At 48.9% G+C, this 12841-nt stretch overlaps 1 protein-coding gene across 7 annotated transcripts in view; it reads left to right on the forward strand.

Annotated features, from left to right (window-relative positions):
* The window catches only part of SEL1L3 (SEL1L family member 3), a 103670-nt gene that overhangs the window by 9115 nt on the left and 81714 nt on the right, over positions 1–12841 (forward strand). For all 7 annotated transcript variants that reach the window (XR_006201995.1, XM_042936762.1, XM_042936758.1 and 4 more), the window contains exon 2: positions 4532–5102. Coding sequence is in view for 6 of the 7 variants with exons in the window: in XM_042936762.1 (XP_042792696.1) it covers positions 4532–5102 (571 nt within the window). In the remaining variant the exon portion in view is untranslated. The remainder of the gene's footprint in view (positions 1–4531; positions 5103–12841) is intronic.

A 12841-nucleotide genomic window follows, 5' to 3' on the forward strand; every position in this document is an offset into this window, starting at 1 on the left:
CTCTCTCTCTGACCCTCCCCCGTTCATGCTCTGTCTCTCTCTGTCTCAAAAATAAATGAACATTAAAAAAAATTTTTTAAAAATAAAACAATTTTAAAAAAAGATTAAAAAATAACTGAAGTGGGAGGGGCGCCTGGGTGGCTCAGTGAGTTGAGCGTCCAACTCGTGATTTCAGCTCAGGTCACGATCTCACGGTTGTGGGATCGAGCCCCGAGTCGGGCTCTGTACTGACAGCAAGGAGCCTGCTTGGGAGTCTCAGTCTCTCCCTCTCTCTCTCTGCCCCTCCCCGGCTTACGTGTTCTCTCTTGCTCTCTCTCAAAATAAATAAATAAACTTAAAAAACAATTGAAGTGGGTGAAGAGGGCTGGGGTGAGTCTTTAAGGAATTACATAAGAGGAATGAGGAAGAGGTTTAAAGTCATTCTCTGAGAAAGAACACAAGGTAATATTTAATATACCGTAGCATGTGTTGGACTCTAGTCCAGTTGCCTCACTAACTGGGCCAATGTCTTCTTCCCAGGGAACTGAGCGAGGGCAGCGTTGGGGGCACTTGGTAGGAGGGACACCAGCCACCGTTGGCTGCTGTGCCGTCCAGCTTCCATCTGCACCTGTGGCCTCGGTCTTCAGTCACCCTCTGCTGTGGGCTGGAGGCCGGATTCCGGTCTGGAGCGGCGGGCCAGACCTCCACACGTCCGACAAGCCACTGCTTATGGACAAATGCTGGGGGTATCTCTCATTCACAAGGAAGCCAAATTCAGCCTGGCAACTCTTCAGTCTCGCTGTTGTGCGCCGTGGGGTGAAGAACGGGGGGAGAGAGAGTGAAAACGGGGTGGGTGGGGGGAGGAAGCTTCTGGGCTTGCCTCTGCTGAGCCACCGGCCCGGGTGATGTCGGAGAGCATCGCCTCTCAGCGACCCATTTCCTCGTTGGGAAAATGGGGCGGGCTGATTCCTCGCCAAGGGCTCATCCACTCTAACAGTCGCCACTTCTAATTATAAGATTATTTTTATGTTTGTTCCCCCCCCTCCCCCGTGTAATTTGGAAGTATAAATGAGAACATAAAACAATTAAACCCCTTACTGCGGGGGCAGACAGTTTGGACTGTACCCACCTCTTTACATATTTCTTCCCACGCTTTTCCCATGACTAATCAAAAGGAATGGCCATTCTCCTGTTCTCACTCTGCCACTTGGAGAAACTATGTTTTTTATTTTCATCTTTAGGACAGTTGCTCCCCCCCCCGCCCCCCGCCCTACTCTGTTTTGTTTTGCAATATTCATGTAATACAGAATTCAAAAGATAATAAATATGCATATACAGCCAATGTCCCTCTCTTACCCTGTCTTCTGGTCACTTTATCCTTTTCCATGTGAGCAACCCGTGCTATGTGTATTAAAGAAAATATGTATATATGTTCCTTTATTTATTTATTTTTTAAAATTTTTTAATGTTTATTTACTTGAGAGAGAGAGAGAGAGCAGGGCAGGGGCAGACACACACACACACACACACACACACACACACACACACAGAATCCGAAGCAGGCTCCAGGCTCTGAGCTGTCAGCACAGAGCCTGACATGGGGCTTGAACCCACAGACCGTGAGATCATGACCTGAGCCAAAGTCAGAAGTTTAACCGACTGAGCCACCCACGCACCCGAACCAGCAGTCTCTTGATGGACATTTAGTTTTCCACCTTTTGCTATTACAAACAGTGCTGCAGTGAAAACATGTACGTACATCATTTTGCACAAATATGAGAGTATGTGTAGGATAAAATCCTAGAGGGGGAATTGTTGGACTGGAGGGTTTTTTATACTTTCGATGGCTATTGCCTGACCACCATCCACAGAGATCACTCTTATCAGCAATACATAAGAGGCCCATCTGGCCGGTACAGTGTGTTATCGGACTTTTTTGATCTCTGTGAACCTAGTAAGTTCAAACTGGTATCTTCAGTGTCATTTCCATGTGCCTTTCCTTTACTATCCGTGGGAATTCACTAATTGATGAACTATGTCATTTCGCTCATTTTTCTTGATTGTTAGCTTTGTTTCTAATTGACTGTCAGTGCTTTTAAAATAGAAACGCAGTTCCCTTTTACGGAAATTTTCGTTGATTCTTCACTGTTAGTAGAATGAGATTCCACATGCCTTGGACTGGGATTCAGTGTCCTTCCTTGAGAGCCAGAACCCTGCCTTTCGTTTTTCAACCTCACATCCCTGTCCTTTTGTGTCGTTCCCCTCCTGTTCTCTGGTCAAAGCAATCTGCCCTGTATGTGGTCCCCACGTACGTACGTCGGTGTTTCCCTGCCTTCTTGCCTCTGCTGATGCTGTTCACACCACTTGCAGCGTTTTCCCCTTTGCCTTTCTTCCTAAAGAACTTCTCTTCATCCCTCAAAGCCCAACGGAAATACCATTGTTTCCATAAAGGCTGTTCTAGAACCCCCAGGAAGAATGACCCTCCCCTGGGATTGTATTCCTTTAGGACTTGCTTATAGTCCGACTAGAGCACTGACACGTTCTGCCTTGTGTCACTATTTATAAACACGATTTCCTGATACCCACATTTATGTCTTAGCCCCCTCTGCGTCTCCTACACCCTTCAGCCAGAATTGAAAAAAGAGTCCTTATTTCTTCCTTCTTTGGAAAAGACCACGGTGACCTTCCTCTTTAAACTTGTAAAAATATTCACAGCACAAAATTTACCATCGTAACCACTTTCAAGTGTATCGTTCAGGAACATTAAGTATATTCACACTATTGTGCAACCATCACCAAATCCATCTCTGGGACTCTTTTCATCTTGTAAAATGGCAACTCTGTGCCCTTTAGACACTCACGCCCCGTGATCTTCTCCCCGCAACCCCTGGCAACCACCACCCTCCTTTCCGTCTCTACGAATCTGACCGCTGCAGGCATCTCCTCTAAGTAGAATCATGCGGTATTTATTCCTTGTGACTGGCTTATTTCACTTCGCATAATGTCCTCAACGTTCATCCATATTGTAGCATGCGTCAGACTTCCTTTCTCAAGCGGGATCATATTCCATTGGGTGTGTAGTAGATCACATTTTGTTTATCCATTTATTCATCGAGGTCAATTCTACCTCTTGGCTGTTGTGAATAATGCTGCTGTGAACATGGGTGTGTGTCTGTGAGTGTGTCTCTTCGAGTCCCTGTTTTCTTTTCCTTTTTTTAAAAAAATTTTTAAATGTTTTTATTTATTTTCGAGACGGAGAGAGACCCAGCATGAGCAGGGGAGGGGCAGAGAGGGGGGAAGACATAGAATCTGAAACGGGCTCCAGGCTCTGAGCTGTCAGCACAGAGCCCGACGCGGGGCTCGAACCCACGGAGTGTGAGATCATGACCTGGGCTGAAGTCGGACGCTCAACCGGCTGAGCCACCCAGCCGCCCCTCGAGTCCCTGTTGGAGGTGTATAGCCAGAAGCGGAATTGCTGGGTCACGTGGTAATTCTAGGTTTTGTTTTTTTGAGGAACTGCTACACTGGCTTCCTCAGTGGCTGCGGCGTTTTACCTTCCCACCAGCCATGTACGAGGATTCCAGTTTCCGAACGTCCTCTCCAGTGCTTGTTAGTTTTGTTTTGTGTTTGTTTTTGGATAACGGCCATACGAATGGGTGTGAGGCGGTCCAAAGTAACCTTTTTGCTATTGTGTTTTGGATGCCTGAATCACAAAAGTTATATTTGGAAGAGCTCTTAGCACCCATACATCAGCGCCTTATGCTCGAAACATTGCCTTGATCTCATGACCAACTTCCAAGATTTCTTCTGCAAGGAAGGTCCATTTTAAGAGGTCTTCGTCGTTTAAAGAACTAGGTAAATACACACACGGCTAAAATCCTTCTTGGCACCTGGAGCACCATCCGTGGTGAAAGAATCAGACAACACAGTCTGTGGTCCAAGGCTGGCTGCATGTGATTTTGAGCAGCCGGAACCTCCTGCTGGTCCATCCGTCATGCGTGCTTGTCCTGGCTCAGAACTTCACGGGAGAAAAAGAGGCCAGGTTGGCATCCCCATCATGCTCCCTCTCGGGTGCACTTTGAACTCTTCTCCCGCCCTTTGATTTGGCTGTGTCTGATCACCATTTGAAGTCAGGACAATAGTTTGGAAATGTCTGAAGCTGGCTCGTCCCTTTCTTTCACACCAAGGCAGGTTCGCAGCTCCTGGATTTGTTGCGAACTAGCTCCTCCGTTTGGAAACCAACTCTGGAATGATTGCCACGGAGCTTTGAAAGCCCCATTTTGATCAGCAGATGCTACTGAGTCTGGGGAGAGAGTTGAATGTGGCCTAATCTTCATTCGTGTGTGCGTGTGTGTGTGTGTGTGTGTGTGTGTGCATTTTTCTCTAATTGTTCGGTAGTGGTTTTGCCATCTTTCGTGTCCCACGTTCTCTGCTTTATGTAGACGGGTATTTTTGTATCCCAGGAAAATGATTCACATATCTGTTAATATGATGATTTTTTAACTCCCTGTATTTCTTTCTTCTTCTTCCTCTTTTTTTTTTTCCTTTTCAGAATGTTGTGCCGTCTTTGGGCAGGCAGACGTCCCTGACGACGTCGGTAACACCCAAAGCGGAACAGAGCACGGCTTACAAAGACTTTATTTATTTCACCGTCGTTGAAGGGAACGTCCGCAATGTCTCTGAAGTCTCGGTTGAGTATTTATGCTCTCAGCCGTGTGTTGTCAATCTGGAAGCAGTTGTCTCGTCCGAGTTCAGAAGTAGCATCCCTGTGTACAAAAAGAGGTGGAAAAATGAAAAGCATCTTCACACCAGCAGGACACAAATAGTGCACGTGAGATTTCCGAGCATCATGGTTTACAGAGATGATTATTTCATCAGACACTCCATTTCGGTATCCGCGGTGATACTACGCGCCTGGATTACTCACAGATACAGTGGTGGAGACTTGAATGTTAAATGGGAGGACAATTTGCTACATGCCGTAGCTAAGAATTATACTCTGCTGAAGACGGTCCCGCCTTTCGAACGCCCTTTCAAAGACCATCAAGTGTGCCTGGAGTGGAACATGGATTATATTTGGAACCTTCGGGCAAACAAGATTCCCCAGTGTCCTCTTGAAAGTGGTAGGTCATTTGCCTTGCAAGGAACTTCGTGCGTATTTCTTCAGATAGCCTGTATCACGAGAGGATGGCGGAGAAGGTTCTTATACCAGCAGTGGGGGGAGGTGAGGAAAATGGCGGGCACACCGAGCCTGTAGTTTAGGACTTTAGGGAGAAAGAGGGAGGAAGTAAAAAGGTGAAGAGAGGGGAAGAGTAGGAGAGAAGAGATTGCACTGGAGGGTCACAGAGGTCGTGGAGGGACCTTCAGAGGCTTGGGTCTGAACTGGGAAAGGAGCGTTACTGCCACTGAAACAGGCACAGGCACTGGGGAAGTCTTCCTCCCTCTCTCCCCTCATGAACCCTTTGACTATCAGTTATTTTTAGGTGGAGTGTTTTTTCCGGGAGGAGATGAGAACCAGAGCAGCCCTTGTGTCAGGCAGGAAATCACGTGGGAGTTTTCAGCCCAGCATACCTGGGTTCAACTCCTTGCTCTGCCACTTTCTGCCTGTGAACCTTGGCATTCTGGGAGCCTCAGTTTTCTTATCTGTAAAATGGGGATAATAAGTAGCAATTCCCTCAGAGCAGTGCTGTGGAAATTAAATGAGATGTAATGTGCTTAACACATAACCAGCACTTGATAAAATTAGCCACCATGATGATAGGGTCCAAACTCTACATCTTATCCTAAATGTCCCATGGTTATAGCCACCGAAGGACCAGTGCAGGAGGTTCCCGTGCCCTCCGTTAAGCACCGGGTTTGGAGATCTCTGGCTGTGCACTCTTAGAAGTTCTCTCCATTGGTAAGAGGGGCACCTTGCTATGTGGATGCTGAGAGCCTGCTGGCCCTTCTGCCCATCCTGCGATGGGGAGTCAACCTGGGCATGCTCCCAGCACTCACCTGGAACCCGGCCGTATTTCCTGAAATGTGGCCCTAGGACCAGCTGCAACGGAGTCACCCAGGGCTCTGGTAAATGCAGATTTCCAGGCCCCATCCATATCCTACTCCGTCAGGCTCTGTAGGCTGTGGGGCCCTGAAATCAGCATTTTAAACACACTTCGGTGACTCCGATGTATCTTAAGGCTTAGGGGGCCTCTAGAGCAGGGGCAGAGCTGGTAGGACTCTGATCTAGAGTAACTGCGGCTCAACCCCCCGGCAGGCTTGGTGGGCGAAGCAAACCCATGGGCCTGTGATAGCAGACCCTTCCTCGGGAGGCGCCTGGGTGGCAAATCACATCTAAGCGTCATCACTCCTAGATGACTTAAGAACACCGAGAAGGTGATGGCCACGAATGTCTCCTGGGGCCACCCCCAAACAGCCCTGCATGTAATGACAGCTTCCAGGGCCGGTACCACCATATATTATAGTCGGTCGGAGGCCACTTGCCATAGAACGAACACATTTGCCCTTAAAAATAATCTCTTTCTTTTGAAATGATTTTAGATTTGCAAGAAGTTGCAAAATGGTAGAGTCCCATGTATCCCGCTTCCCCCTAATGGTGACGTCTCTCCCAACTGTAGTGCAGTATCAAAACCACGAAACTGATGTGGATCTAATACTGTTGAACTAGACTGCAGACCTTGTTCAGAATCCACCAGTTTTCACGTGTGCTTCTGCGTGTGTCTAGTTCTATGCGATCTTATCCTGGGTTTTGTCTGAATAGCCTCGTTCTGTGTCTGGCTTATTCCCTGTTTGTGCGGTGCTTTTAAATACAGATATGCAGAAGAAGAAGGCAGATTCCTTTTCTGTGTGTGTGTGAGTTGGGGGTAGGGCGGGGCGGGTAATTAACTAGTCGAGCTGCCTGCATTTCGATGATCAGTGTGCATCCTTCTTCCAGGCAGAACCCCATGCCAGCATCTTTCTGGAATGCCCTCCACGGGGAGACCTAATTTATTAAGGAGAAGGAAGCACGAGGCGCGTACAGCCGGTTTTGATTTGCCTCCGATTTTGTCAGGGCATAATGATTCCATTTCATGTTTGGCAAATCACATATTTCTCATTGAACAATGACTAAATTGCAAGCTGGAAGTTTTTAAATGAAGTCATTTATGGACTGGCTGAGGTCTTAGGGCGCCCGAACATAGCCTTAACAGGTGAACTGCCTTTTCTTTTCTTTTGTTGTTCCTTCCTGTGTTCACGGAGCTTTGGAACAGCGCAGTGGGATTTTTCTCCCCACCTTATTCCGAGCATTACTTTTGGGGTGAGAGCAAATCTAATAAAAGCGTAACGCAGAGGAAAACCCTTTCTAATAATTAAAGTCACCACAAATGGGGGGAGGGGGCTCTGTGCACTCTCAGACCAGGTCTGTGTGCGTGGCTGTGATTCCTTCACCAGAAAGGGGAACATTTCCTCTCCCTCTCTTTAAAAGAGGAATCAAAAGAGTGTCTGCGGCCGCCCTACGGAAAGTGTCCACGACCTTTGTTCTTGATGTGGCTGTGCGATGGAAGGGGGCCAGGCCTCTGGCTTGTTCTTAGCAGGGGCTTCTCTATTCGGCTCTTGATGAACAAGAGTCAAGTCAGAACAACAAGATGGCATTAGGGAGCCGCGGGGGTGCCTTTCATGTCTGGTCCCCTTGCAGTCTGCAGCCAGCCCTGGTGTGGGGTGTGGGGGAACGTTTTCTGTGTCGAGTGCCTGGTGTCCTACGAGGGCTCCGTGTCTGAACTGAAGTGCCCCCTGACTCGCTTTCATTTGCTTTTTCCTTTACAAAGAGAGAGCAAGCCAAGGTCCCCATGCACGGCTGTTCCGTGAGCGTGGCTGAGTGCCTCTCCACCTAAAGCTTAGGTTCGGCTCCCGAGGTGAGGGTTGTATGCACCCGCCACCCCCTCCGCATCCCCCCCCCCCCCCCCCGCTCCCCGGAAGCTTATCTCCTTTGCCAGGACCGTGGCAAGCCCGGCCGGGGGTCCGATTGTTGGTGGACACGTGGGTAGACTTTTGTCCCGCCTTGCTGAGAAAATCTAGCCCAGATCAAAAGTCAGCAGCCTTTCAGGACACGTGTGTGCCAAGGCTTGGCCACGTGCCCTCCTGGTGCACCTGCTCCGGCTGCATCCTGGGCATGTGGGCCATAGGTGGCCAGGCACGCCACACCTGAGGCTCCACTTACTCTTGTCCGTTCCCTGGGGGGAGGGGACCAGGCGGTAGCAGTCGTCCCTCACCCGTTAAACGTGTGTCTGACTCATGCATGACCATCGAGAAAAATCCGTGGCACGGGCAGCAACTCTAGGCCCACCTGGACTTCTCTTCATGCCTGTCCTGCCTCGAGAGGTGAGAGGGCCGCTGGTCCCGTGGCCCCCGTCTTCAGACTACATTGCATATTCAATCACTGCTCGCCGTGCGTATTGCTGTCCTACTGGCCCGTGTCACAACCTGGCTTTGCCCTCATCCCTCACATGGCAACTGGTGCAAGGGGGGTCTCACTGCCCCCCACCCCCCCACAGGCGGTCCCTCCCATTACAGTGAGGAACGCTGCCCAAGACCCTTACCATGGCCCGTGCAAGGTGTCCCCGTCCTCTTCCTGTTCCTGTCCCCTTCCCACTGCCTCTCCTGCCATGCTCCCCCCTCCCCGTCCACCTGCTCCGGCCCCACGGACCTGCTTGTTCCTCCTCGAGCTTCCTGAGTTCATTGTCCCTTTGGGACACTTAAGTCCCTGCTCCCTTGCCCTACATGGCTTGCTCCCTTGCATCAGGCCTCCGTGCTAATGTCATCTCAGGAGAGAAGACTCCCCTGATCACTTTATCTATGATGGCAGCCCCACCCCTCCCCCTCCCCCCCATCGTCATCTATCTTTATTTTCCTTCTCCGCCTTATCGTCACCAGACATTGTAATTAAATATGCGTCATTGCTTTTTTGCCTGTTGAATGTCTCTGTCTGGTAGGCAAGCTCCGTACCGCCAAGGTCCTGGCTTGTTTTATGCGGTGCCCGCCGCAGCCCCTAGCACAGGCCAGGCATGCGGTGACTCTTTGTGAATTGAGTGATGAATGCTCTTAGCCACGGGGCAAGGACCTTTTTCTCGTAGGGCTGTGTGTGACCGTCACACTGTGACATCCTCACACAGCTGTGTTGTCACATTAGGGAGCATGCAGGGGTCGTGGGCGGCTGTGTGCCGTCCCTAGGCTTGCGCACACACACCACAGCTGATCGGATAGAGCCCATCAGGGCGGTGCTGGTTAAGGATGCGGACTCTTGGTCAGTGATTCTCCTCGACAACCACACATGAGCTCACCTTTGCTCTGCCCTCGTGGTTTGAGTCTGCGATTCCTCACCTCCTGCTTTGACTACATCAGTTTCTTTTACGGGGGGTGGGGGGGATAGCCTTCCCCACTGCTCCCCAATACCTCCTCCCCACTGCCACACCATACCCATTATTTCCCGTAGCCAGGTCAAATTTTCCCTCCCCCCCCCCCCGCCCCTGCCCTGAAGATTATTTTTCTTCTCTTTTCTTTTTGTCACCCCCAACATCAGAAATTAAATTCTCCCCCCTCTGGCCTTCCCTAACCTCGTGTTGGTACTTCTTTCCTTACATAAGGTGTTTCATGTTCAGGTCAACTAAGCAAAGAGTGATTGAGCACCTACTATGTATCCATTTCTTTACTAAGTCAGGTGGCTCAAAGATGCAGACATGGTCCCCTCTGTCTTTAGGTGCTTACGTGGGAGGGGAAAACAGCCACCCCGTAGTAACAGCCGCTTTCTGTTACTGAGTACTCACTGTGTGTTAGGCATTGTGCTAAGTGCTTTATGTATCTCATTTAATCTGCCCAGCACCCTCCTGTCAGGTTTGCAGAGGAGGAAACTGACTCAGAGAGTTAGTGTGACCTGTCTCAGGTCGCACCGCTCTTGATGATGGAGCAGAGATTGGAACCCAGGTCGTCTGGTTCCCAAACCCCACACATAACTATTGGTCTCCACTACGGAGAGAGCTCATGAGACCATTTCTTGACTTTAAGTCATTCATTCATTGAAAAAAGCTATTGAGCAGTCTCTGTGTGTGCAGAACTTTGCTCAGCTTCTTCACAGAGGAGGCGACGCTTGAACAGAGACTTGAAGGGTGACTAGAGTTTTCATAGTCAGAAAACGAGTAGGGGGAACAGCATCCAGGCAGAAGGGAAAGCACGAATGACAACACACAGAGGAGAAAATGCAGCCGGGTGGCAGAATGGCGACGAGTCTGCATCTCTTGATGTGTGAGGTTTCGTCCTGCCCTCCACCTCTGAGTGGGTGGGGGTGGCCACCTAGACCGGTGTTGAGAAGGATTCTGAGGCTGAGTCTGGGCCTGAGTCTGAGAATGAGCGGCATGTGGACGGATGACCAGTGTCTGCCACAGGGTGGCGATGTGGAGTAGCAGCTCCTTGCTCTGTATTTGTTCACCCAGGTAGAGGAGGCTCAGGTATGAGTTGGGCAGTTCAGGAAATTACACTAGAATAGCAGGTTGGGGCCCCACGTGGAAGGTTCTTAAATGCCATGCGAACGTGTATTAAGCATTCTGCCCTACTGTCTGTCTATATGAACATTTTTCTGTTCTTCCCTTTTAGGACAGAAACTGGGGAACGTGGCAGTTTCCTTCTTTTCCATTCTCTTTTCCTTTTGCTAAACATCCGGTCTCATCTTCAGATCCGGTGGATTAGAAGTGTGATTTCTTACAACAAAATTCCATTACAACAAAGTAACGGAAGGACTAAGTCAGATATTGGAGCCAGGCTTTACCTGTCTCTGTGAAAATACCAGTTAGAAGTCAATGACATGATGATAATGTTTATAACTATGAGAACCATGTGTTTGGCACTTTGATTAAAAAAAGAGGGACTTAGTTCTCCCCCCCCCCCCCCGCCCCAGTTAATCACAGTAGTCTGAATTTCTCAGTAATAACACTAATTAGTGCCTGGTATCTGCCTTGCCCTTTATGATTTTCAGAATACTTTTTCTGTGCACATTGTCTCATTTAATCCTCATAATAGTCCCATGGGAAGGAGTCTTATTCTCATCCTTTCTTTTCAGAGGAGAAAACCAAGGCTCAGTTTGTTTAACGGGAGTCCAAGCTTCCTGATTCCTTCGACTTTGCTATGCCGCCTCTCTGAAATATGCTAATACAGCCCTAACCCAGGTTCTAAATTAGAAGGAATACTCTTTTTTTAAGTTGAATTTTTACTGATGTGAATCATCCTGTTTTCCTCACCCACTGGACTTTGTCTCTTTGAAGCAGATTGAATAGCCGCAGAGGCCCAGGGCGGGGAGGCCTCCGAATGTGGCTGTCCCTTTCTCCCTGCCTGCGTGGAAATGCTCAGACTTTGTTCTCTGCTGTTTTAGCCTAAAAAGGAATACATGTACCTGGTAAAAAATTCATAGAGTGTAAAAGGGATTGGAGCAAGAGCGAGTTCCCGCCCACTCTGTGTTCAAGTTCTTTTCCTGGAGGCAAACTCACTAATACCGGTTTCTGTGTCTCTTTCCAGAAATGTTCTCTGCTCATATAAGCATTAAGTTGACGGCCCTTGTCTTCGTACACACATGGGAAGATACTGTAAACTCTGTCCTACACTCATTAACAATACAGCAGAGATTTTTCTATGTTACTGCATGTTACATGGCCTCATTCTTTTCAATAGCTGCTTAGCAAATCCTGTTGCCTGACGGCTCATAATTTACTCAGCCTGTCCCCTGCTGATGGTCACGCATATTAGTCACGTATTTTACTATTTTACTATCAACAACAAGGGTTCACGGAACATCCCTGTCCATGTATCTTTGTACACACCTACAAGCATATTTGGAGGATAAATTCCTGGGAGTGGAATTTATTTTATTCTTAACACTCCTACTATTGAATATTCTACTGACTTCCTTACTCGCCCACTTCACTGCCTTGTATCCTTTGGGGGGAAGTTCTGACCTAAATCATACTTGCTAGAAAATGGAATTTTAGTTCTCAGGCTTTGCTTTTAAAGAAAATGAAACACCCAAACAGTCCTGCCTTTTAACGTCCCGTGTTCGGAAAGCGCGATTGAATTACCCGTACTCTCGCTTTCCTTCTCCAGGTTGGAAAATCTTAACTTCTTTTCCTCCCGTTTCCACTTACAGACTTTTAGCTGGTTATTTTTTGCCTCAAGATTATCTCTAACTTCTCCACAAACGGCCCGAGGTCTCCCCTGTGTCACTGTGGTGGTGCTCGAAGCCCGTCCTCAGGAGGGTTTTGTTACGTTGGAAATGGGACCCTCTCCAGAGCAGATGTCCATGTCAGGGCTCTGATCACCCTGCTGAACTGGAGAGTGGGCTGTATGGCCAACCCCAGCCACCCCACTCAGATTAGACGGGGTGGTGGGGGGGGGAGGGGAGGGTGGCGCCCTGGTCAGTGTCCGCAGGCGCTAGCCGTAGTGCTGAAGAAGGATGGTGATGCAGGCTTTTGCCGAGCCAAGCTGTACCCTGAAGGAGAGCCTGGATGTGTGGTAGTGGTGGGGCCCTGGAGGGTCAACGTAGCAGCCATCCTCTAACCAATATGGGCATATTTCAGTCTTTTAACCACCAGCGAGGCCGCCCAGGGGCAAGCCAGCTGAACCTCAGCGTGAGTTCTCTTTGATAAGGCCTTTGAGATACGATGTGGTTTCAAAAGAAGCCCATTGGGTTTGTAGCGGGAGACCAGCTTTGAGTCACGCCTGCATCTCTTATTAGCCGTAAAACCTTCAACGAGACACTAACACTTTCCTTGTCTCCCAGTGAAGGAGTTTGCGCCATACAAAATCCAATGCCTCCTCTTGCTCTAAAGTTGGAGAAAATGAAACA

Source organism: Panthera leo, chromosome B1, assembly GCF_018350215.1.
Source record: "Panthera leo isolate Ple1 chromosome B1, P.leo_Ple1_pat1.1, whole genome shotgun sequence".
NCBI lineage: Eukaryota > Metazoa > Chordata > Mammalia > Carnivora > Felidae > Panthera > Panthera leo.